Source organism: Perca flavescens, chromosome 12 (genome assembly GCF_004354835.1).
Source record: "Perca flavescens isolate YP-PL-M2 chromosome 12, PFLA_1.0, whole genome shotgun sequence".
Lineage (NCBI taxonomy): Eukaryota > Metazoa > Chordata > Actinopteri > Perciformes > Percidae > Perca > Perca flavescens.
In genome coordinates this window covers 26,298,839-26,325,641 of record NC_041342.1, presented here as the reverse complement: position 1 = coordinate 26,325,641, position 26,803 = coordinate 26,298,839, and the positions used below count along the sequence as shown (strand labels likewise).

General features: G+C 40.5%; 1 protein-coding gene across 9 annotated transcripts in view; it reads right to left on the bottom strand.

Annotated features, from left to right (window-relative positions):
• The window catches only part of LOC114564986 (catenin delta-2), a 135,026-nt gene that overhangs the window by 69,911 nt on the left and 38,312 nt on the right, over positions 1 to 26,803 (bottom strand). For all 9 annotated transcript variants that reach the window (XM_028592740.1, XM_028592742.1, XM_028592743.1 and 6 more), the window contains exons 3-7: positions 15,292 to 15,326; positions 11,961 to 12,086; positions 3,070 to 3,221; positions 2,480 to 2,653; positions 342 to 487 (exon numbers count right to left, since the gene is read on the bottom strand). In XM_028592740.1, the coding sequence (XP_028448541.1) occupies positions 342 to 487; positions 2,480 to 2,653; positions 3,070 to 3,221; positions 11,961 to 12,086; positions 15,292 to 15,326 (633 nt within the window). The remainder of the gene's footprint in view (positions 1 to 341; positions 488 to 2,479; positions 2,654 to 3,069; positions 3,222 to 11,960; positions 12,087 to 15,291; positions 15,327 to 26,803) is intronic.

Here is a 26,803-nt window from a genome sequence, read left to right as displayed (position 1 = left end):
GCGAACATTTGCAGTAAATCTGTTGTATTACTTGTTGCAGCCCATTTTCATTCCAAGGCAGGCTAAGGCATGATAAAGTACGATGTAAAACTACGTAAGTATTAGCGCTAGTCTAGAGTCTAACATGAATAATACATTTATAAGCAGGGCGTTTTTATTGTGATACAGACTACATCCTGTAGTGTTTTTAAAGCCAGAAATCTTAGCACCAGTTGAAGTAATTGTTGCGTCATTGGTATTGATCAACAGATATATTCCTTTGTGCTTTGGGACCAGTAAAAGTCTTGCTCTGAACATTAAGCCCTTATTAAATCAACTGGTCAGGCTAAAGTTGAACCAACCTGTAGGACTTGGCAAGTCGGCTGGGTGACTGTTTGGGCGAGGACACCCTCTGTAGCGTGGCGTAGCTGGGCATGTCAGAGGAGGCTGATCCCAGGCGCTGCAGCTTAGTAGGAGATCCCACCGCCTGCAGAGGGGAGCTCACACGCTGTAATAGAGGAGTTGTACTTCATTAAAGAGGAATGTCACTCATTTTAAATAGCTTCTTCTTGTTCATATCATTATTTTCAGAAAGATGAGCAACTCCCCCTGGAGCTGGATAATCAGAGAGCAGAGACTATAATCTGTGGTAACATCCTGATGAAGGGGCTTGGAGTTATCAGACCAAACATAAAGGGACAACTCTGAACTTTAATAACCAAATCCGACTGCGGGCAATGGGACGTCAGATGAAGTTCCCTCAGAATTTCAAACATGCTACATTTTGGCGGAAATACGCTGGAGAAATATCTGCAAGCTCTTGCAGTTATAGAGCTAAAGGTGCCATTTTAAACACTCCATTAATTTAGATGAGCGGCGTCAAGATGTGCTGAAGTGAGGATGCTGAGGATGCATTGGAACGGTGCCAGTAAATACGTTTAAATGAATTCAAAGACATGATTAACACATCCATAAAATCTCCAAAAGCAGAATTGAATACAGGTTTGATGCATTGTGGCTGCACTGATGACCGGCCTTATAAGAGAAACTGCCTGCAGATCTCATAAACCCATTCTATTAATTGCAAGAAAGATGCAGGATAAGCTATTTCTTCACTTGCTACCACAAAAGCAGTAATGTTGCTCAGATGAAGAGCCGGCACAGTTTGGCTGCCACAGCAGTAAACACTGAGGTACCATGTGTTTGTAGTAGTACAAAGCACTCATCTGCCACAAATGTAACTACTACTTTAGTGGTGAAGTAGTCAAGACAAATACTGTATGTGTGAGATGCGAGTTCACTCGATTAGATCAGTAAACAATTATCTTACAGTATTTGTTTAGTGGTTTACAGATTTTTTTTTACATCTGCTAACACAAGCACAAAAGAGGTAGCCATAACTGCCATGCTGCATTTGTGTGTTGGTTGAATTTTTCTGTAGCCTGAGTCTTGCATGTACTGTAAGATAATCATGGATTTACATGAATTTCCTTTTAAGCCTGCATGGGAGAAAAACTTTTACCAAAACGGTTTACACATTTTGCATATTTGTACGCTGTGGACATGATAAGAATTCAAGGGGGTTACCTTGTAGTTTTCTTAAAAGAAATACGCCACCAAGACTCTATTAAATGGTCACTGCATTTGGAACGTGGCTGTGAAAATGTTGTAGCGTCCTTAATTGCAGAAGATGGCAACTGAAGATTTACACTGGACTGGTCCCAACAGCTTCTGTTTTCTCTGTTGTGGCATTTTGATCGTACATAATTTCATTCATTTAAGGTTAGAGTTACTGAAGGTGAATAAAGCAAGCTCTTGCTAGCTTTCTAGCTCACTGTTAGCAAGCTTGTTAGCTAAGTCCCTTACTAGACAAGTTCACACAGTTTATTCAAGAGACATATCTGTACCATCGTCTAATCTAAAAAAAACATCAACCGCCAAAGTTGTTTCAAATGCTGGTGTAAACTAACCTTCACAATGGATTCTAGTGCTGATCCGGACTGTAAAAAAAATCTAAACTTCTGCAGCAAGATCCACTTCTTGGGCTTTATTCAACACTATTTCCACTACTCCTTTTTTAGCTCTGAATCTCTGCTGGAAGTAGCTTTTTTAGCAGTTCATTGGCGTTCGGCATACTGAGCACATGGATCAAAAGCAGAGAAGGGCTTTATTTTGCAGGAGACGTTTGAGAGGTTTCTTTGGATGTTTTGATGCTTTTTTTGCCGTGATATTGTACCTGTTGTGAATCCAAGCTGACTATTACTGCAAGGGAGTTCAAAATTTAAAGAGCAACCTTTCAAGCCTACAGGGGTGAGTTGTTGATATTGAGGAGATTTTTATTCCTCAATGTATAAGGAATGATACAATCAATAAAACATGCCCATAGTACGTCAATCTAAAACTCCTCGATTCCACCAGTATTGTGCTACAGAGAGGAAAAAACATCTGTCAGATGACTACAGAAGCATCATGGTAATCTCTTCTGGGATTTGTACTGTACCTGTGCAGGCAAAGTGGCACAGGAGTAATACATGGGTGGTCCAGTAGGTGCAGATCCGATCTCAGTGGGCATGTGGAAGGCGCTGCCATGCGCCTGCTGGGCATATATGTCTCTCTGGGACTGGGAGGGAGAGTCAGTTCCAACTAAGTGGGCAGCTGCACGGCTCGATGTCACCTAGAGAGGACAGAGTGTGTATAAAGATGGGAGAAGGGAGGACAAGAAGGAGTCAGGCAGCAAGTGTGGAGAAGGAGAGAAGGATAGATGTACATGGAGGAAGATGGGGGGGAAGAGGGGGGGGATGAAGGACAGAGAGGAAGAGGAGAAACAGGAGGTTGGACAAAGAAAGAGAAATGGGCGTGAGAAAGATTGAGGCAGGAGGTAGAGCAGGAATGTGAATAAAGAGAGGGAGGATAAAAAAGCAGAGGGGTGGACAAAGAAAGAAATGAAGGAGGGACGTTGACACATTTAAAATGGAGAAAAAATATTCAAGGGAAAAGAAGCTTTCTGATATATATATATATATATATATATATATATATAGTGTATATATATATATATATATATATATATATATAGTGGTAGGTGTGCACCTGGTTGTAGCTGTGAACGGCCCCTCCAACATGCCCGCTGCGGCCCGTGATTGATTCCCCAAGTGCCAGCCCTTGGTTACTATGGTAACCAGCTGCTGCATAGGCATCCTGGTGGTTGAGCTGCAAAGCGCTTTGGGACAGAAGTCCTTGTCCTGACGGGAAAAACAGGAAAGGACGAGAAGCATTAAGAAAGTATTAAAGGGCAATGAGTGCCTGTGCACTGAACAAAATACTAGATAGTTCTACACATGCGTGGGGGGGGGGGACCACCTTAAGACGTGGTTTTATGTAACTGTTTTCAGACGAGTTTTACTACTGTAACAGTCCGTCTTTGTGTAAAGATTTATCCTGTTCATGGCCTTGAAGGCGTTTTGTAACCCAGTTTACATCCCACATGTTATACAATGTATTTTTCTCTTTTATGGGAAAAGAATAAATGTGTGCACGACAAATATTACTGCCTAGGTTTGCAACAGCCCCTGAAACAAAGAGAAAAAGGAGAAGACTAAAAGCTGGAATAGAATAAGATAGAATGCCTTCTCCTCTTTTTCAAGACATTTGCTTTTTATCCACTGAGCTATTGCGGCCTCTCTCCACTCTTTTCCTCTCATGCTCTGTGACCCTTAAATCTCACTCTGTTCCTGACCTCCATTTAAAACACACTCTGTCTCTTTCCACTTCCACTATCACTTTCTTATTGCTCTCTATTACCCGCCTTTCTCTTTCTCTTTTCACTCCATATTTCTCTGTATAATTCAGCAGGAGGAGCAGAGTGACATCAATGTGTTAGAATGAGGCCAATAATACACACAGGCCAGTGTGTAGTCACTCATCGATGTACTGAAATAATCATTTCTCTGTTAAGAGCGTAATTTGTGCCTTTATACGTGACTATAGCGGTTAGTTAAATGCATAGTTTGAATTTCAAAAATGTCAAACTATACCTTTAAACAATCCATGTACAGTATCTTTGGAGAACTGGTGCAGGTATATTTCCGGTTCTACGTCACACCAGTATTTTTGACAATAAAATGTCTGAGAAAAATGAATTATTTTCAATGGAAGCACTGTGTTGAGTTATTTGCTTGGAGAGGCAAAGTGATCAGCACAAAGCTTTCATAGACAAAGACTTCATCTTTCTTTCGTGACAGTGCTGACCTTTGAGGGAACAGAGAACCGGAGGGTCACAATTAGAGAAAGCCAACATACTTGATGTGTCTAAATGTCAGATTTTATTTAGTCTATATCCTTGATGTTCCACTTCCGCCGGATTTCACTCATTTAGGCCGGATATCCGTTGCCTTGGGCTTCCTCTGTGTTGGCATTTTAAACTCTGGTCAGCTAGCTAGACTATCTGTCCAATCTGAGTTTTCTGTTGCACGACTAAAACAACTTTTTAACGTGCACATGGTCCACCAAAACAAGTTCGTTACTGAGGCTATTTTGCAGCGGCAACGGGGCTCTGACTGGTGCTTAGTGTTCACCCATGACGATTGTGATTGGTTTAAAGAAATGCCAATAAACCAGAGCACGTTTTTCTCCCATCCCGGAATGCTGTGTGGACTACTATTCAGACCCTCCTTCGCAGCGCTGGGGAGGAAGGTCTGGCAAAGCGAGACTAATACATAACTAACAGTTTCGAACCGCGACTGTTACTTTCTCTGGTTTAGATAGGAGGTCTAGATTTCCTGCCACCGCAAGGGGCGCTGATTTATAAGACGATCGTATTAGAGGGTAGGAACAGACCGCCTATTTCGTCGTATGTTTTGGGGGACTTGTTGATAAACTTTCACTTTTAAATTGAATGCAGTATAGAGGTGTATAAATAATGTCTTTGTCATTGTGTATTTTTTGTTGTTGTTGTTGTTTGTTTGTTTTGTCAATGTATATGTCACCATTATGTGTACCTTTTAATTTATAGTGAATGAGTGCTGTATGACTGCTGGCTGTCTCTATGTTGGTCCTATCTCATGAAAAGTAGTTATTTTTGACTAATTCTGGCATATTTACATGGTGTTTTCATACAACAATGTTCATAAATATGCATGGTCCCTATCAAATAAACCAAAAAAATAAATAAATAAACTCCCTGGCTCATCACACATCTTCTACACTTTGTAATGTCATCTCTCAGCTGTAGTAAAAAATTTAAGTGTGAGAATCACTGATACACTGCTGTGTAACACCTCTCAGTGGAGCCGTTTTCCATTACCAAAACTTACTTTCACTTTTAGGCTTTCATCCAAAATCTACCAAAGATCAGTCGGCCAGAGTCCAGCTGGCTAATCCTACAGCGAGCTACCATTGAGCTAGCAGCTGGTCAGCCATCAAATTAGTCAGTTGGTCAATGGTAACGTTCCAGTTTATAAATCAATTTGCACTTTCTAATCACATTTCTTATTCGCCTCAGGAGTCTTAGAGGCGACGTGCAGAAGAGGATGTAATTTATTTCCTATGGGGGTCAGTTTGAAATAATATATGTAATAATAGTGTCTGACTGATAGACACATATAGCAAAAGCATATTGGGATTAAATGCATTACTCATTTCATGTTTGTGAGGCATTTGCAGTCTGGTGATTTGCACATGGATCATTTCATTTGTCGTATAAACAGACTGTGACACATAACACAAACAGGCTAAATGTAAGTGAGCACACATGCATGGAACATAATGACAAAGCATTTATAGGATGTTTTGTAGACTGTAAAGCGTGAGTTTGCCTGGATGGCCCAATATGTTTGAAGTGAAATGTGTACAGGAGCCAAATCTCTCTCTCTCTCAATCCTGAAACATGTTTGATGCACTCTAGATTAATTGACTTTTGGAGATGATAGCAATGATGTGCCTCATCAACGACTTTAATGACAGAAATAAAACCCATTTTTACCCAAAATGTTCCTGCAAACACGATCTCTCCGGGTAGCAGTTTTCTGCAGTAACACATGAATGTACTCAAGCCACTTTTACAGCTGCTACATCTGTCTGCCTTTCTGTCAAACAACTCACTGCACTGGAGAATAACCTTACTGCATTATATCAGCTCTAAATAGACGTATACATTCCTAGCGCTCAGGTTTTGTACTCTGAAAGAAGTTCTTGAGCTGTCCTCCGTCAACATTCGCTGTCCCTTTAATCTCCCCTGATGTCACTTTTTTGCCAGCAGTCGAAGAAACAAAGCAAGAACAGTGCATGACACAAGCAGACACTTTCCTTGTTTGTGATGATTAAACAAGAGGGACTGAGAAATCATAGCTTGCCAGCGGTCAATATCAACTGCATGGGAGAGATAAAGTCAGCAGCTAACGGCAAATGGAGTCACTCTGGATAAGCGCTTCGGAAAAACAGAGCTCGACTAAAGTGAAAAGTCACTTAAAAGTAAAGCAAATGGCTCCTGTAGGCAGTGCAGCTGGTGATTGTGCATTATTAAAATGTGATATTAAGCTAAGAGTGCTGAGGGAGTTTACTAGGTCAAGGCCTCTGTGTCCAATATAGGCTTGTCTTGGGTGAGTACACACATACATGCACACATGGGCATACAAAAACACAATGCAATGGAAGAATTTGTACTCCGCGCTTGTTTCAGATGGATTCACATACTTTCGCACACATGCACACAAACCCAGATGTGCATGCAAAGCCAGGGGATATTTTCCACATTTTTTTGTTTGCCACTTTAGGCGTGTTCATGTGGGTAGTGGAGCCTTTAGGGAAGTGAAGGGCCTCATAAATACATTATCACTCAGATGGCAGAAACACTGAAGGCTCCGCTGAATCCATCTGAGGTGAGAGAGTAAGGGGATGAGTGTAAGGGGATGAGTGTGTGTGTGTGTGTGTGTGTGTGCATGTGTGTACATTTGGAAGAGGTAGGGGTGTATTAGTGTATTAGAAGGAAAGAAATGGAGTGCTATAAGGGTCTCTGCCTATGTATTTAATATCGTTTTAGAGTAGAGTGAACACACACCCATGTCTCAGTCACTCATCACCATTGTGATTGTGACACACGCCACATCTGCATATACCTGCATGCATGTAGTTGCGGAGGGTCTGATAGACCTGCTTAGGCTCATTGATCCTGTTCTGTCATGCACACACACACACACACACACACACACACACACACACACACACACACACACACACACACACACACACTGTTGACTGGATTTTTCCACATCATGACCAGTGTTCTCTATTGACACATTTTAATATTTAATCAGTCTACATTTAGATACCCATTGGAGGCATGTGCAGTCTTGAACACACACACACACACACACACACACACACACACACGCGCACGCACGCACGCACGCACACACACACACACACACACACACACACACGCACGTGTGTATGTATCTCATTGTATGTGCCTCTTTTCATGCCTGTATGCGTTGTGCCATTTCTTCTTTCTTTTTTTACCAAAATGAAACTACCAACACAATACAAACTGACCATTCAGCAGATTTACCACTGAAATTATTTTTAGAATCAATAGGTCCTTGATTTCAGACAGAGGTAGAAAAATGCAATTCTTTCCTATGCTTGTCATCTTTTCCAGCTGGAATGACAACATTTACATTTACTTATATTAGCTGTAGCTAGGATAACAATAGCTCCATGAGTTAGTCAAAAACACTGTCTCTGGTTGACTTCTTAATGTTTCCAGCTGACTCATTTTGTATCCTATAAAAGGTTTTTAATGCTGAAGCTAAAGGTGATGGCCCTGGCAAAGACAATGACCCAGATAGTAGAAGAAATGGAAAGAACAGGAGCATACTGTATCTATGTTCACCAGCTCCTATGTTCCGCAGCTCAATATCCTCTTCCTGTCTTAACATTAAGGCAATCTTTCAAATGGTTTTATGCAATAATTTCCTTGGATCATAATGTCAAAATCATCCACAGCTTATAGCCTACTGATGTTATACTCCTTACTGTAATACACCCACAAATGTGTGGGCATTTTTCTAGACACTTGACAGTTAAACTGCATTTAAAACATCCTATCCTATCCGTCTCTATTCGCTCTTTTGTAATTTGAACTGCAAAGATATCCCTTACCGATCGCTTACAATGCTAGTTTACGTTATATTAAAGCGACACTAACTTTTCCTGCTTCGGTCCCCCTACAGGTTGGAAGCGGAATTGTCCATTACATTACATTATGCAAGTTTGCCAGCTCGGGTAGCGGATCTGTAGTTCGAATGAACTGGACAATGTAATGTAACGGACAATTCCGCTTCCTGTAGGGAGACCGAAGCAGGAACAGTTCTCTAATGTTGCTTTAAGGGGCACACATGGGGAAACAAAGGGGTGATCCCAATTCCTCTTGTACTTAAAGCTTGAGTGTGTAGTTTCTGTCTCCCCCATGAGGAATTCTAAGGAATGACAACAACCCTGTTGGTGCGTCCACATGATACAAGCCTTCTGTGATCGTGCACCGCCTCCACCCCTCCTCCACACAGTTGCTTGTATGCAAGGAGGACACGGAGGATTATAAAAACATGATGGATTCTTCAGAAGAGGTAATTATCTCCACTCGAGCTTCTGCGCGGGAAAGTTACCGGACGACACAATCTTCTGAACATTTGAACAACAGCCACACTGAGAAATACAGAGGGAGTTGAGTGGCTTCAATGTAACGGGCGTTCATTAATATCAAAAAGTTACGCACTAAAGCTTTAAAACACAAACCAACAATGATGTTTCTTTCAGGATAATAACTAAAACCTTGTGTTGTCTTCCCATCGACTATGAACGTGTTCTCCTCCCGGGTTGAAATTGAAAATTGAATGAAAATTGAACGTTTTTGTCACTTAAATGCAACACTAACACAAACGTTACCATGAGTTCTACACCTATTCTTGGAAATTATGGTCAACAAACCTCATTCATACGTAAAAAGAGTTGAAAAAGAATATTCTTTTGAAACCATTAAAAATATTATTTTTTTTTATGCTATAAAATTGAATAAAACACCCACAATTTAATGAAAATAATCAATGATTTTACCTGAAGAATTTATGGAACAATCCATGTTACTTTTGGGCAATTTGGTTGAAAGAAACCCATATTTCTGTGTTAAAAAACTTTGAAAACGGGTCAAATTTGAGCTGAAGGAAAACACAAGGGTTCACAGCCTGTAACCAACTTGATCTCACAGAAATACGTGAAATGACCATGACCTGGCGACAGCATGTAATCTGTTAAAATGATGTGCCGGCACCATAAAAAATCATTTGGTTTAGGCAACAAAACTACTTGGTTAGGTTTAAGAATAGATCATGCTTTGGTACATCACGTACGTAAGTTTAGTATGTTACGTAGGCTAAGTTACGTTTTTTTTTTTTACATCAATGTTTACTTTTTGTTTCACACAGGACACAAACAGCAGTCTCCTGGGTGAAAGTCTTGTGCCTTACCCACCCACAACAACCTCCTTTCTAGTAGACTTTCAGACAGGGCTGTGTTAAACCAGGGAATACGTGTATTCACCACGACAAAGAATAATAATTGACTTTCCATATGCATTGTTTTCATGGTGCCAGCATGTAATGATAACACATTATGTGCCACCACCACGTAATGCAGTGTTAAGAGGTCATCACAAATCGCCTGCTTGTAACTTTACAAACTAATGTAGCTAATCGCATGCTCCTTGGCCTTGAACGTAACACTTTGTTACTACTGCAGTAAGGTAGTAAGGGTAGTTAACATGCTAACACTGCAGTTGGTTAATCCACTCCTTTCACTTTTGCTCTTCTGTTTTTTGGTTTTGGAATGGCTTGAACAAGACACCTACCTTTATTACTCTCTAAATAAAGACTATCTCTCTTCTTACAGCCACATGCACACCATATGCGTGGTTATGGATGCTAAGCTGTAATTGGTCGATCAATGTTTGGTCAAGGGGTTTAACAAAGATTCATTTAACACATTATTTTGGTAATTTTGCCTATCTCTCTGTTTTGCCAATGTGTTTATTTCTTGCTTATTTGTCTCTCTCCATCTGTGTCTTGCTTGCATGTTTGTTCTTGTGTCTGACTAGTCAGGTGGTCGGTTACATAACTGTTATTTAAAACGTCAAACAAAATTACTATTCCTAGTTTTGCATGCATGCATATGTGTGTGTGTGTGTGTGTGTGTGTGTGTGTGTGTGTGTGTGTGTGTGTGCATGTGTGTGTATGCTTAGCAATGATAGCCTGTGTGCATAAACATTTTATGCAAGCAGACCTGCCCTGTACACTTCTGTGTTTTCTTCATGCCTGATGATGATTCATGCCTCATATGCATGCCTGTCTATGAGTGCACATTTATGGCTTTATGTGCCTGTGCTGTATACTTGCATGTCTATGTGTGTACGTGTATGTGTGTGTGCCTCCCCTCTCTGCACTGAACAGCAGGCCAGCTGACACCTCAGCGAGGATGGATTAGCATATCAAACTACTGGCATGACTCCGCATGTCTCCTGACAGCTACCTTTCTCCCATGGGGTCTCCTATACAAGAGACATGGGTATCATCCCTGGGACCACATGAAAAAAGATGAGAGTGGTGGAGAGAGGCACAGGGAGTAGTGCAGGATCTCACTGAGAGCTCTTATAAACAACTGCTTTGCACTTTGAAATTAAAACACCTGTGAAACGATTTTAACATAGCCTGCAACAAACCTAATCCCACAGAAATACATAAAATGACCATGACCTCTTAACAATTTGGTTTAGGCAGCAAAACTACTTGATTAGGTTAAGGAATAGAGCAGGGTTTGGGTTAATTAAAATAAGTACATTACGTACGTAAGTTCAGTACGTTGCATATTTTAATTTTATGCAAGTTAGACCATCTTTCTAGAGAGATAGAGAGACCATTTTGTCTAATAACTATTTTGTCTTTCAGCTTATTGTTATATACGTTTCGGTTTTAGGGCCCTCAACTTTACTGTTGTGGTTCACTCCCAATGGCTGGCAGCCAGAACCTGGAAAAAAATCTTGTGGAGCACAGAAAAAGAGGATTCATTTAAAGATTTAAAGTGTGTTTGTTACAAACTTAAGTAGTAAGCATTAGCATACTTATTCATCATGGGTGAACAGACAAAGAAAAGGTGTAAGAAAATGATTTTGCATCGGTAGAAAATCCAAGGAAAGGCGAAATTCAAACTGGACACACAAATGGTTTAGATTTTGAGGACCACCACTCGTATCCACTATATGTTACTTGAAATTATGTCATATTGTCAAGTGCACTTTGGGAAAATGTGATGAAATCTAATGAAAAAAAAGCTCTTGTTCAGCCTTTGGGCAGAACATGCTAATTAGAGCAAGTGCTTGAGGCTTGATTAAATCTAAAAAGGGATTTAATAGTGTTCTTTTTAGTATTCATTCAAGGAAGGACTGAACACACTCTTTTCAATGCTACATTGCTCACTAGTGTTGGATGTACAGGCCGGCTTTGTGAGCAGCATTTTCTTGGTGAATTCACACACATTCAATAGGTTAATCAGCCAAAAATCTGCAGACTCCAGCTCTGCACAATATCCATCCTTGCTGGTCTTTGATTGCATTTCTCCGATCCTCTTCTAAGCTATCCTTCTCGGCTGTCTCAGTAAAGAAAACTACCAGGAGATATGTTTTTTTCCCATTCTCCTTTAAAGAAAACGTAAGTTTTTTTATAAAGATTATTTTTTGGGGTCTTTTTTCAATTTATTTGATAGTGACAGTGGATAGAGGGGAGAGAGATGGGGGATGACACACAGCAAAGGGCCACAGGTTGGATTTGATCCCTGGCTGCTGCAAAGGCCTCAGCCTACATGGGGCGCATGCTCTTACTGGGTGAGCTAGAGGTCACCCCAAAGAAAGAAAACCTTCTTAATCATAACATTGGCCTTACTGTCTCCTGTAGAAGGGTCCTGCGAGTCCAAGATGCCTGATTCCTGGAGCGATCGGATGCAAGAGTCCACCAGCTCCAGGCCTGTCGTCAGCTCCTCCTCTATGTCCTTCTGTCCATCTACATGGGCTAAATCAAAATAGGAAGAAAAGAAAAAAACAAGAGTTGAAAATAAGACACAGCTTATTCTGCCACTTCCAGATTGTGCCTCTACACTTCAACACTGCGGCATATGATTTAAACCACACTCATGGCTGGATTAACCCAATGATAAGGTGATCCAGCAAAAATGGGTGTTTGTAGTTACACAAATCTATTAGATCTGAACCGTTTGAACCTAAATAACACAATTCTTCCCAAAACACATAATAATAAGTCATAATATGGGAACACATATCATGCACATACTCTTGGAACCAGCATGTCCACCGGCGATAAACATCCTAAATCCAATCATAAATCATAGAAAGTCACTATAGTGTCATAATCATCATATTTGGATATGTTTTCAGTATCAACGAATCAAGTGATTCCTCTCTGTGCATCGATGGTCATGGTGCACATGAGAACTGCTCGCAACTAATGCAGCATGACATTTCATAGTGCATACTCACCAAAATAACATTTAGGCTAAAGAATTAAGACTTACTGTGCTTAAAACAATGATAAATACCAATATTAACAATTTATACTGGTTTATTATTTTTTCAGATGTTTTTTTTATTTTGTTATACTACAATAAAAGGAGTGACTGTCAACAACAGTGGACATTGTTTAACAGAACTAAGACCCAGAATTTCCAATCAAAATGGTTATCAAAACCTTGGAATGCTGAGACTTTTAGACTGATAATTTGTTTTGAAAATCTGTGGACATGCAGGAAAACAATCCAAATCATTTCAAGTTGCTTATAACGTTTTTTAAAAAGAGGGGGGGGAAACTGTCCCAGAACATGGATAGCAACACTGAATGCTATGTGGAGTAGCCAGACCCTCCTTCAGCGCGCTTTGGAGGAGGCTCTGACACACCAACCTGACGGCCGACAGCCGTTCCGCAGCCGTACACCTTGAAAACACAGCACAGAGCTGTTTCCCCTCTACTCCTCTGGATGGAAACTAACTGTTGTTGGTTTTGTGGTTCTATTCTACCTGAATTTGCGAGATCTCATGGGTACTCGTAACTTCAGCTGTCAGTCATGGCCGCAGCCGTGCCGCAAGAAATCCAGACCTGGTGGGTATTGACGGACGGCGGAGCACGCAGCCATCACGCAGCGGAGCCGGTTCGCAGCCGTTTTGCATTCATTGGAAATCTGGAGTGACTGCCTCCCCGTGTTGGTCAAAAAAGTGCCTCGGAACACACCGAAGCGACGCCGACTTGAGCGTACGTTCTGCACGTGCGCGAGACGTAATACATCTCCATAACAGCAGGTGGCACTAATCTGTATTGTTGCCCAAAAAAATTTCAATCTGCATTTGATTGGACGAACGCGTCACGTGGGTCTGGCTTCTCCTGAATTTCAAAACCGACCTTAATGGTGGCTCGTTCGGAATACGATCTCGTATTTTACAAAAATAGTTCACCGAAACGTGTTTCTGAAAACATTTTAAGCGAGAAATAGGCCATGCAGTTGCTGAATCTGTCTTCATTTCAGACCGACAAAGGTCAGTTTAAAAGATTTTCGCCAGATTTTGAGAGGCGTTCGTTATGCTCATCCCACTCGTCATTTCCAGGTTAGCAGTCCACCAATCAGATTGGTCATTGAGTCCGACTGCCCACTGGCCGATTCAACAAGTCAGATCGGCCCAAATGAACGCCGACGGTTCCTCCGACTGACGACGGCACGGAACACACTGAACAGACTCGAGTCACTGATCCCCCCAGACTGTCCGATGGCCGATAATCGGGTTGGTGTGTCAGCGCCTCAAGTCACCACAAACCATCTGACGCAGTAAACCTTGGGTTTACTGCCACACTGATAACCACACAACCATGCTTTTGCTTATCCTTCCACATCTCACCCATCAAAATACAATTCATTTCTTCTCATTCAGCCGCTGATTAGCAACTAAAGAAGTAGCCTCACTAAGGATAAACCTTCGAGTCAAGGGTAAAAACTAAATGATAATCCAGCAACAAATCTTGTGGGATCTAGGTCTATGGGGCGCCGTCCTGTACTTAATAGATACCAGGCTGTTTGTCTGTTAGAGCGAGGCTGATAATATGCCCAGTTTCTTCAAGTTAGAGAGGGCTGCCAAGGAGGATAAAACTTACAACATTAATCTCTCATGGAGATAGAGAGAGAGAGAGAGAAAGAGGGAGAAAGAGAGAGATGGTAATAGTAGAGGCCTTTTGAGTGGATTTAGGAGGCTGATTTCATTGACTTTGACTGACGCAATTGCAGGCTGATGATGTTGATGCTGTCGGTGAAAGATTTCCAGTGCTTTCTGCGGCATTACGCTGGATTTACTCTCACCCTCAAACACACATGCAAGCCAAAACTCATTTTTAAACCTGCTTGATCCAGAAGTGATGGGTTTTTAATGATTTGTGAGTGATGACGAGATCAAAAGGTCTGATTGGAGCGAGGGAGAGTTTTTCCTTTTTTTGCGACAGAGTAAATGTAGTCTCTCTGAGGCCGAGTGGTCGGGCCTCAGTGCAACAGATGAACAGCGAAAGCATTCAGCACTGTATAAAACATTTTGACCACAAACCTTCAGTCACCGCTTTGCTGGCAGAGGTCGCCAACCCTGCACTCACACAATCAATCTACTCTCACACCCTTTACATCTCAAAATGACTAACAAAGAGGTAAAGAGAGACCTAAGTGGCATGCATGGGTGGTGTTTTTAACTAAAAGGCTGTCAAAGAAGTTGTCAAGCCCAGGGTGGTGTCTTCACTTGGCTTTTTAAATCATTTAAAAGGACTCACAATCATTGATCCTTGTTTTCTCCTTTATGGAAAACACTTCCATACTGGCTCTCCAAATAGGTTAAACTAAATACTGAGAATAATTTGCAAATACGTTTGACCTTTACTCAGCTGTCAGAGGGGGAGAGGAGGTGTGAGAGAGAGGAGGGTTTTTTTTTTTGTTAGAGCAAGCATTTTTTTCTATTACTTTCAGTGCAGAGAGTGAGTTTGATTGAGCATTTGAACTGCTGCAGCCACCACTGTTTTCTTGTACAGGATTGCATCAATATATTGTTAGTGCATGATGGGGGATTTTCCTTTTTTAACAATGGCTACCAAAATAATAAAGCACAGTCAGCAATGTGCAATGCTGGAATGCAAACAATAGAGTACCAGACAAAATGCACAATTTGAAAGGAAATAGTACCTTGGTTGTTCCAGCGGAATTTCTCTTCTGCTGAGCTGCAAGAGACAAACAGAAAGCAAACAGGGTTAGAAATATAAAAAAATTACATTTTACAATAACTTTTGTTGGTGCACTTGCAGGGCAATTTTACACTGTACCAGCATTTCCATCAGCCTCACATGCTAGAAACATTCTCCTTTTCCAATCAAATCTGCTTTACAGTATTATAATAACAGAAATACAGTGGAAGACACTAGTTTTGGAGAGTTTTATATCACTAGCGCCGCCCAAGACGATTGTGATTGGTTTAAATAAATGCTAATAAACCAGAGCACATTTTTCTCCCATCCCAGAATGCCGTGTGGACTAGCCAGACCCTCCTCCGCGGCACTGTGGAGGAAGGTCTGGCAATTCGAGACTAGCGGGACTATGTCTGAGGCACCTGAAACACGCATACAAAAATCATTGAGTTTCTAAATTACTCAATAAGTGCCTTAACTGTCAATAACTGTCAACTGACAGCATAACATTTTTACATTAAAACACTCATTAACAAACTGCACCAGATATTTTTGGAAGTAAAATCAATTGTGCTACTGTGCATAATTATGGATAAATCATAGAAATGAATGTGGATTTCTGCCATTTGCTGCAGTTTTACACTTTGATACACTACTTACTACGTTCCTAAGTTCTGTAATGACCGCTACAAAGCTGAGAGTATCCGGCTTTTACAGTCACAATTGCTCTCATTTAAGGACAAGCATATGAAGCAAGGAAACAGTGAACAGAAGATGTCAAGTGTGTCGTAAGATATAAATCTATGCTGTGGAACAGAACTTTTCACAGCCAATATTTTTTATATTTAAGAGAAGGGGGAGAAAATGGCGTCCTTCCAGTACAACCACGAGTTGTTCATTGTTAGTCAGGGTGTTTCCTCCAGTTGGAGATTTTCTGACATATGTTCAATAGTGTTTACCGCTATAGATCCATCTTCCTGATTCTTTCAGCTGCAGGGATTGCACTGTTGTAAAAAACGGGTTTCTAAAAATGCTAATAGCCAGTTACCAGTCAGTTAACCCTGTCAAGTCTTACTAATATGTTCAGTATGAATCCAAGCAAGTCTTAACGCAGCCTTAAATGCTGGTATGCTACAATAGAAACCTGCTGCTGTCTGCAGGTTAGATGGCTTATTATTATTATTATTATTATTATTATTATTATTATTATTATTATTATTATTATTATTATTATTATTATTATTATTATTATCATCATTATTATCCTCTTGTACCAGGTTAACCATCACACCACCTCATCTAAAGAGTTAGATGAGAAAATGTATACTACTCTCATGTCTGTATGCTATATATGAAGCTAGAATCAGCAGGTGGTTAGCTTACTGTAGCTTAAAGACTGGAAGCAGAGGGACATTTTTTCATCAAAAAATAATGTATATATGTATATACAGTACATATGTATAGTATATACAGTATATATATAGATAGATATATATATATATATATATATATATATATATATATATATATATATATGCCTCCTTTTTGTATATATATATATATATATATATATATATATATATATATATATATATATATACTGTATATTACAAAAACATAACAAACATTGCTGCATGTTTCGAAATAATAAGCATTTTGGTATGAAATCCACCATATCTGTAACCCAAAGCCTCTATAGCTAAACCTAGCGATGGATGCTATTCACTCCCTGCGGACACAGAACAGATGCTATTAAATCATCCAATTGATTACCTCCATTCTGTGTGTATGTGGTGTGTGACGGATTGCGAGGGGGAGTCAAGCGCTACATGTTAATGGGAACCCTCTATCAGCAAAGCAGACTCCTCATTCATCAGGCGTTATTATACCAAACAATACACCCCCACGTACACACACACACACACACACACACACACAAGATATATAACACAAACACGCACACAAGCTATTCAACAGCACAAGTTTGCTACACAAAGGAGGCAAATGCATCACACAAAGCAAGGGAGCAGAGAGAGACTAAAACTGGGTGTCTTGGAGGATGGAGTGTGTTTATGTCAAACACACCTTGGATGGGGAAAGATGATGAGGATTATTATCACTAGTATGGATTCAGACAGCAAGTACTGATGACAGAGGCTGAGTCAATGTTTTCTTAAAGGGCAGAACAAACTGGTCCTCGCACTCTTTTCCTACATTCGCTGTTGTCAAAATGTAGCCTCACAACTATTGAAAACGCTTGAGTAAAGGGGAATGTTTTTTATTTACCAATGCCCAGGACGTGATGTAGGTAAAACTAAATGCAAGCTGAGCGCTCACGTAGAAACCCCATTGGAAACTGTGAGTAAAGAGGCCAAGCGGTGTTATCATCAAGTGGTTACATCAACAGGGGCTGGCGCTGGAATATAAAACAGTGCAGAGGGTTTCGGATTTCTGTCTGAGCTTGGGGGAAATATAGGAATGTGCTCGCATTATTAGGAAGATCAAAACAGACCAGAACAGAATAGAAAAACTAGATAAGAACGGACGCCAAGTGAGCAGAAGAGAAGAGAATCAGGCCATAACACAATATCTTGGAAGAGAATAGCCTAAACTAGACTACATTATAGCATAACTAGCCTCAACCTAACAGTTGGATTGGATCATGAATCAGAATCAGTGTGTTCACTGGGTACAAAGAGACAACCGGATTTCTTTTTTTCGCCATTCAGCTCTATATGCTTAGCCTTTAGCTTTAGTGCCAAAGCAATTAGTTGATTAATCATTCATATAATACATTAATCGTCAACTGTTTTGACATTCAAATAATTGATTAAAGGTGCTGTAAGTAGGATTGTGAAGATCCTGGACTTAGTCAAATAATTTGAACGACAACTTCTCAGTCCCTCCCCTCTTTCTGCTAAAGCTCAAAATGTTCTCCTAAGCCCCTCCCCCCACAAGGGAGAATTAATGTGTGTGCATGAGCAGTGATTGACATGCAGGTAGACACCCCCCCTGGCCCTGATTGGTGCATCTGAACAGGGAGCTGTGGATTTTTGCAAGTTGCACTACAGGCTGTAGGTGGTGCCAGAGGATTCTTTTTTTAAATTACCTGTTTCACGTAGTTCTACTCAAACATAGGGCCAGTTTCAGCAAATATCAAAGAAAGTTAGTTTTATAAGTCTTAGCTACTGCACCTTTAAGTAATTTTTCAAGTAACAAGACAGAGAATCTACAGCCATGGTCTGTAAAGCTGCATTTGTCTCGTTTTGATGCTATGAGCTAAACGTCAGCATGATAACAGCCTCACAATGACAATGCTGATGTAAAGCAGGTATAATACCATGTTCACCATCTTAGTTTAGGTTGTCAGCATGTAAACATTTGAGAATTGGCATTAAAGACAAAGTACAGCTGATACTGATGGGAATGTCATTACTTTTGCAAGTATTTGGTCATAAACCAAAATATGGGATGGATTAAAATGTTGACCTCATAATGGCCTAGAGGAAAAGTCAAAGGATCACCATAGTTATTCAAATTCATCAAGACAGGGACAGGAGTGTGTGTACCAAATTTCATGGCTGTCCAGTCCAGTAGTTGTTGAGTTGTTTCACTGAGAACCACAAATGTCACCCTCATAGTAACGCTAGATGAAAAGTCAGGGGATCAACAATGCCCTTTTCAAACATGCACTGCAACCATTAAATTATCTAGACATTACCCGGAGCAGCTGTATGCGAGAATGCAAATGTCCGAATCAGTTGGACCGGACATTAAACAGACTTTACTCCGCCAGCTCCCTAGCACAAAGTCTGTGTAATGCCAACGCCAACGAATATGTCTAACGACGACATTCAACGCAAGCGACTTGATTGTTTATGACCAAATTAAGAAACTGTGGTGTAATCTGTGTCATGTCCTGTCTCCTGCAAGCTATACCCAAGCACCACCCCCTCGCCTTATCTAGACAGAGTATTTCCAATCAGTAATAACGCCTCCGACATGGACAATCTACTGTTGTGTGCTACATGCGTGAAAGGGCGACTTCCGACAATGTCAGGACCTGATTCGTTGGACATTGTCAGGAGTTCATATGAGAAAACAGCTCAAGTCCTTAAAATTCATCCTGTGGGCACCACGGATGTCTTGACAAAATGTCATGGAAATATATCCAATAGTTGTTGGATTGTTTCACTCAAAACTAGAAATGTCAACCCCCTGGTGTAGTGCTAGAAGAAAGGTCAGGAGATCACCAAAGACAGTGGGATTCATCCTCTACCGACCATCAATGTTTGTACAGAATTTCCTGGAAATCCATGCAACAGTTGTTGAGATTTTTCAATCTGGACCAACTTCTTGTACTGACTGACTCCCCAATTTGCAATCTCTCACAATCGTTTGATGCTTTTTCTGTGTTATGTTACTGTAGGATGAATATCTTGGGGTTCTCCGAAATACAGATTTGGACTACCACCTGAGCTGCAGCCTTCCTCTTCCGCTATTCTTTTTCTCCCCCTCCATTCTGCCCACACAAGCCTCCTCCTCTTCCTGGCCACCAGGTACATCTAATCAGACCTCAGTATCTGAATGAACTCATTGACCTCTTGGCCCAGGAAACACAGAGAGTTCATGTTTTTTCCAGTCGAATCTCTATGGTGCGTCAATAGGATGTGACAGTATAATTAGTGGACCGAGAGAGAACTAATTTACAGCGTGATCAACTCGCCAGCTGCAGGTCAAGCCATGGCATGGCACTTCATCACCGCTAATGATATAATGCTGTGTGCATGCGTGTACGGATGTAAGTGTGGCTTAGTTTGTGTGTATACAAAACAGCTCATAAACGCACAGGGATCAACACTGGGTTTTGTGTTTGAATGTGCAAAGCTAAAAGAAAAGAATATTGCAAGGATTGTAGATGTTATTAATGAATTAAAAAACACTGTCATTGCTATCTACTAGTTATGTACTCATTCTCTGCTGCTTTGATATTCACAAAATCCAAATATGTTACATTATCCTGTATAACACAATCCCAAATTAAAGACAATGTTGCTTACTGCAAAACTTTGTATCAGCAGATTTGAACACAGCAATCATACTCGGAAAACAAAACAACCGCACCAAAACCCTTTAGAGAAAGTGGTGAAGAGGTAGTGTGGGAAAATAAGACTAGACCAATAACCGTAAAACTAAACTATAATTATCCATAAAGAGATGTATGATTTTTATTCAGCATTTTGGCGAAATCATAATCTTCCCCTCACGGTCCTAAAGCAAGTGTCCAGAGACCTACTGGTCCAAATGGGACACCGGAGACAAACCATGGTTTCTGATGTTCTGTTCACCCAACTATCTCCCAAAATGTCTTCCTTATGACTTCTGCCCAGTATGCAAACATATTACTAATTTGATTGTGAAAGAAGACAACAGTGGTACCTGGGGTAACATTTCCACCAAAACAAAGTAGATCAGCAGTACATAAATGTATTTATTATATACAGTACAGAAATATGTTAAGGATCAACACTGAAACTCAAGTAACGAATGATCAAGAACTAAAAGGGCATTCAGAGAGCCCAGACCTCTGTCAAGGCCATGTCCTATCTCGCAACATTAACAAAACAAAATAATTTGTCTATCTGCCCTGTGATATGAATCCAAAATTGAATGGGTTCCTCCATGGCCAATGCTACACCCTTCCACCAAGTTTAATGGAAATCAGGCCAGTTGTTTTTCCGTAATCCTACTGACAAACAGACAAATACAAACTCCTTGGTGGAGGTAATACGGTGGCTGTATATTCTTAGAAACAACAGAAAAAGGCACAAATAATACACAAGCAGCACAGCCTTTGGAGAACTAAGGCTCCAAATACATCTATTAAGGTAACCTGTAATGGCTAATATAAATGCCCCAACATGAGATAATCACCTAAAAACTTATAATCACAATGTGAAAAGAAAGACATTCAGTTTTGCGGGACTGCCAGAGTTCCTGGAGCTCCACCAAGCAAAAGTGTCCAAAAAAAAAATTCTAACTAGAAATTGGTTCCATTAGGCTGCATGACACGTTGGCCTCTGCCATTTTAGGACTATAATACACATCATTACAACAAGCGGGAATATACATGTCAAGATAAGGGGACAATTTGAGCTATAATTCAAATTACGTAAAAGCTTTCTATTGCAATACTTGAGCCCAGTTATGACAATTTTAGATACAAAGCACCACTTGTTAAAGCTGTTTCTTTCGGTTGGATAAAAAGAACAGATGGGAAGCGTAATGCTCTGTAATATCAAATAATGATCAACTTCTGTTGTACATTCTGACCTGATATTTTGAGCTGCTTTAAAGAACACATTTTGGCTATTTGGTGCTATTCCTAGAGAAACACAGATAACAGGCTGCTCTCTGACCACCTCATCTAACTGACTGGTCTGCTGCATTAAGGGACAGATGGAGAGAAAACGAGAGAAGAGGGAGAGACAGAGAGAATGAATGTGATATACACACAGCGAGAGGGAGAACAATAGAGATACATAGATAGGTAGAAAATGAAAGTGGGAATATAATACAGAGAGAGAGGGATAACACACGAAAGAAAGAAAGGGGGAAACACAAGAGGAGAGTCAGAATATGACACGGAGAGGGAGTGCTCGGCTAAATCCAATGAGGAGCGAATGCCAGAGATAGCAATGAAAATCCTGTCATTTTATCTACCCAATAAACACATTTTGAACCCAGTCCATATAATCCATCTATTTCCATGCCCTGCATATTATCTGTTATCTGTTTTGACCACAATAGCCAACCCTCTTGTATACAGAGCTGTTAGATAATAGAGCCACCCATAAAGGGCAAAAGAAAAAAGAAAAGAAAGGAAAGCAAAGACCTTTTTAGCTCTTGGAAACCATGACACAATAATGCAGCTTGTGTCAACGTTAATTTAGACTCACAACCTAAAGCCACAGTGTGGTTGTTAATTTACTCAGGCGCATTTTACAGACTTTACATAAAAAAAACACAAAAAACAACTCAAACCCAAACAAAGTGCAGATCTTATTGTATGCATATATTTCATCAATTATGGGTCAACCTTTTGCTGCTTTATTCCCATCACACGCAATTTGATTCACACTCCGATCACAACTACCAACACTGCGTTTTGGAAAGCCATCTAAATAAAGTCTAAATTAGCATTAAATTGTGTCACATCAAAGTGTTTCTTTACTATTCAAAGAAAAGTAGACATGCTTTATTCTCGAAAGCCTCATCGATATTCATTCTCTTCAGTACTTTGACCATCAATTAATGCTGCTTGGCACCATGCATTTTGGGAGTGATGCCTCCTCTTTCTGCTGTCTGCTCAGACAACACTGATACTAAAATTCATTTGTCATACCAAATGAGGTAGACGGTTGGGTTGTTGTGATGCTGTGCATTTCAGATAGATACAGGGTGAGAAATTAAAGGGAAAAACTGAATACATAACACAAGCATATGAGGCTCACTGAACGGTATGATGAATGTGAAAATGATGTAAATCATATTCTATGACTTTCACAGTCACCTATGGAAGATGTTTGGTCAAAGAGCTCAGAGTCAGCGAGATGGAGGGTTCAGGCTGTTTTAAATGTGCTTTTGAAATGTTGCCTTCTGATGTAGTTTTGAATTTAAGCATTTGTTAGGTGTTACCGGACAGGTTGACGTTATCTATTGATTCTTCTTAAAAAGGTATTTGGGACAGTATTGGAGGCAGAAGTACACAACAAGCTCTATTCTCGCTTTGCCAGACCCTCCTCACGCGCTGAAGGAGGCTCTGGTTTATTGGCATTTCTTTAAACCAATCAGAATCGTCATGGCCGGTGCTAAACTCTGCACGGAGCCGCTGCAAAATAGTCGTGTGAGAGAAAACTCAGATTGGACAGGTAGTCTAGCTAGCTGTCTCAATTTACCCTGCAGAGATCTGAGGAGCATTCAACAATAGTCCTCATTAATCGACCAAATTTAAAATTCCAACACAAAGAAAGCGGAAGGAAACGGAAAATACATGCATCCGGTGGAATTTCCTGTGGCACCGGAGCAATCCCGGAAGTGGAACGTCAAGGATATAGACTAACAACAAGCTGATACCTTGTCTTTGAGCTGAACGTGATAGCAAACACTCTATTTATTACTTCTCATTATATAGATTTACTACATTCCTGTTTACATTCTGTCTACATTTAGTTTAAATGCATTTGCAGCACTGTCTACTCTACACAAATGTATATGACTTTATTTACATAGTATTCATGTTTATATTTTATACCTAGATTTAATTTTGCACTAGCTTATGTCTTAAATTCAGATTTTCTTTTTTATAGATATTTAATGAGCATTGTTGGAGGGTGTCTGAGGCCTAATGTTTTTTATTGCCAGCGACTGCGTCTCTGTAATTGATGCGTACATGATAAGAATACAGAACTTGAACTTGAACATTTAGCAGACACAGGGCACATTCAAAGGCGTGTTTCTGACCACCTGACCCGATATGTAAGTCCAATATTCACTCACACTCACAAGAAGTCGTTTTCCTGCAGAGAGTAGGGTCTAAATATCACAACTTCTTCCTTCCTACAATGGAAATGACAGCAGTGTGCCTGTCAGTATAGCTCCAGGAAAAATGCAACACAAGACAGGCAGTATCGCAAGCTGAAAGAGACCCATAATTCACAGGCTGATTCCAGTGGGAGCAAGAACTATAGCAAATGGCTTGGCTGTAAGCCACAAAAACAATAAATCATACAGTTGATATTCGCTAGCTTCAGGTGCTTTCAAATGAAAGTAACCTGTGTCCAGTTCTCCATCCTATACATGTGCACGCAAGATCTTTGATCATTGATTCTGCATTAGTTATATAGTAGGTTTTTTAGTCCATTCTTTCTCAGTCAAGTTGAACTAATTAAGCATTCAGAACAATTACTTTATTATCATACCTCTCTTCTTGACAAAACTGGAGATTTCAGACAGTGAGTGAGTCACTGCTGCCATTGTCTCGTGTTGCCAGACCCTCTCTGGCTAGTCCACATAGCATTGCGGGATGGGAGAAAAACTTGCTCTGGTTTATTGGCATTTCGAAAAACCAATCATAATCATCTTGGGCGGCGCTTAGCACCAGACGGAGCAATGGTGCCTCTGCAAAATAGCCTTGTTTTGGTGGAACATGCGTACGTTCAAAGGTTGTTCTAGTCATGCGACAAAAATAATTCAGATTCGACAGATAGTCTAGCTAGCTTTCTGGATTTACCCTGCAGAGATCTGAGGAGCAGTTAGACATAGTCCTCATGAAACCACCGGAGTTTAAAATGCCAACACAAAGAAAGTGGAAGGTGACAGTGACCAAAATGAAGGACATCCCGGAATAGAAACTTTCTCGATAGGCTACTGCTGCCACCACAGAGACCAAGCTGAGGAAAAAAAATACAGGAGCTAATTTTACTGGAATCTGAGTATCCTGAATTATATACAGTACCTCCTCACCAGCAGTTAACACATGTATAAACTCAAACAATGGTCTTAGAGCAATATTCGCTTCATTATCTGGTCTTTGACAATAAAAATAGTTATAATATTAGTTAGGTAAACTTGCCTTATGAATACACTTTTTTGAGTTTGTAAATTATACATACAGTCACTTGCCCAGTCGCAGTCTATAGTGCCTTTTTCCCTTTTTTTTTTGCCTTTTTATATAGGACACCAATGTTGCTGGGCAGCAGATGCAAGCAGCTCTAGAACGAGTAAAACAATTCAGCAAAAACCTGTTACAGGGCAGGAAGCTGGCAGTCAGTCTCTTCATATGAGAGTGCTGATTTAAGACGAGCTTGGAGACGTAAATTAGTCCATATGGAGCATGTGATATTAAAGTTGTACCTTGAACAGCAGTTGGAAGCTTGATACGATACAGGACCTGTGAGAGTTACAAGACAACCTGAAACATTTCACATTCTAGATTCTGAGAGAATACAGATAAACACACGGTATAGAGGAAGATACTCTACAAGCAGTCCAGGGATGCTGATATTATTGAAATGACAGACCTTTAGCCAGCCATGGGAAAAAGCCTAGGCACATCCCAGAACGGCTTTTGTGGACCTTTAATTACACTCTGGGCTGGAAGATGGAGGACCCCAGTGTGCTTTGTAACTCCATGCTTTATCTTGCCCGGTCACCTGAGTCGTACCTAATTGCGCATTATGTTGGAACAATAGCTAACTGTTGCTGCTTTGTCCAGGTAATATCTCACTCGGCTGTATCTCATATCTCACGAGAGAAGTGAGAATTCAATGGGTTGAAAATGTCAACAGCCTCGGGAGACTGTTGAACATTGCTACCTGGAGAAGGGCCATGTAGTGCATAATGCATGACTGGATGGTGTAATGAGATGGTAGAAAATTCTTCAATCCAAGGATTAAGTCTGTGCAAGTCGGACTTGGCCCTGTTGAGAAGTCCTTAAACAAGAGACTGCACTGAATCCCGAGGCTGCTGTAGCTGACCCTAACCTCCGACCTCTCTGTAGGAGCAAAAGCAAATGGAAACTTTCACGGCAGTGTTGTATTGTCATTAGACCCGATGACAAAGTGAATTCAGCTTTGCTCGAGGCTGTCCTCACCAGGAAACCGACTGCACTGGTCCTTTGGTCCAACCTTTAAAATGACCTGTGCTTACAATGTCTTGACAAGGATCTCTTGTGGCCATATGAAACTATTGTCTCTCAGCATCAAAGGCACATGTAGTGTGACAGTTTTACAGCACCACCTTAGGGAGGTGGTTTGGATGGATGGTTGGGTGTACAAAGCTTTGGCATTCCACTGTTTGTATCCCATCTCCTACTAAAGGTTGACAGTATGACTTTTTTAACAATGACCACACACAACACTTAACCAAGTTTAAGTTGTCTGAACTTAAACATACATTAAAAGCACCCTGTTGAGTTTTTGTGTTAACAATAAAAAAAGATATATCTACATTAACTGTTTTGTACAAAAAACGTATCATTGAGTCCAATAACATGTTGAATGAATATCAAAGTGGTGGATTTGTACAATAGTTCAATTCTTGCATTGTGTACACCCATGAGTTTGTCTTGTTCTTCACTGCCTTTGTTGGTGCATTTCTACATTTGTTGGCACGTTAGGGCTTTACCCAATTCAGAATGATTTTGGCTGTTCAATACAAATTGGTTTTCATATGCGATCAAGCATCGCTTTATTGAACTGCCAGATTTCGGCGGGATGTTTAGGGTGACAGCAACGTTCACGTAATATAGTAAACAAGCCAAGATAGCCATCCGAGCTAATGCGTGCTAACAACAGATCGGAAATGTGCAACAACTGAAATGTCCCCAGAAGTACACCGCACACTGACTGACAAAAACAAAAAACGACTCAATTTGAAGAATCTCAGTCGACTGAGGGGTCTCAGACTGTTAATTTGAATCTCCGACTTTCAGGGGGCAGCCGTACACGTTA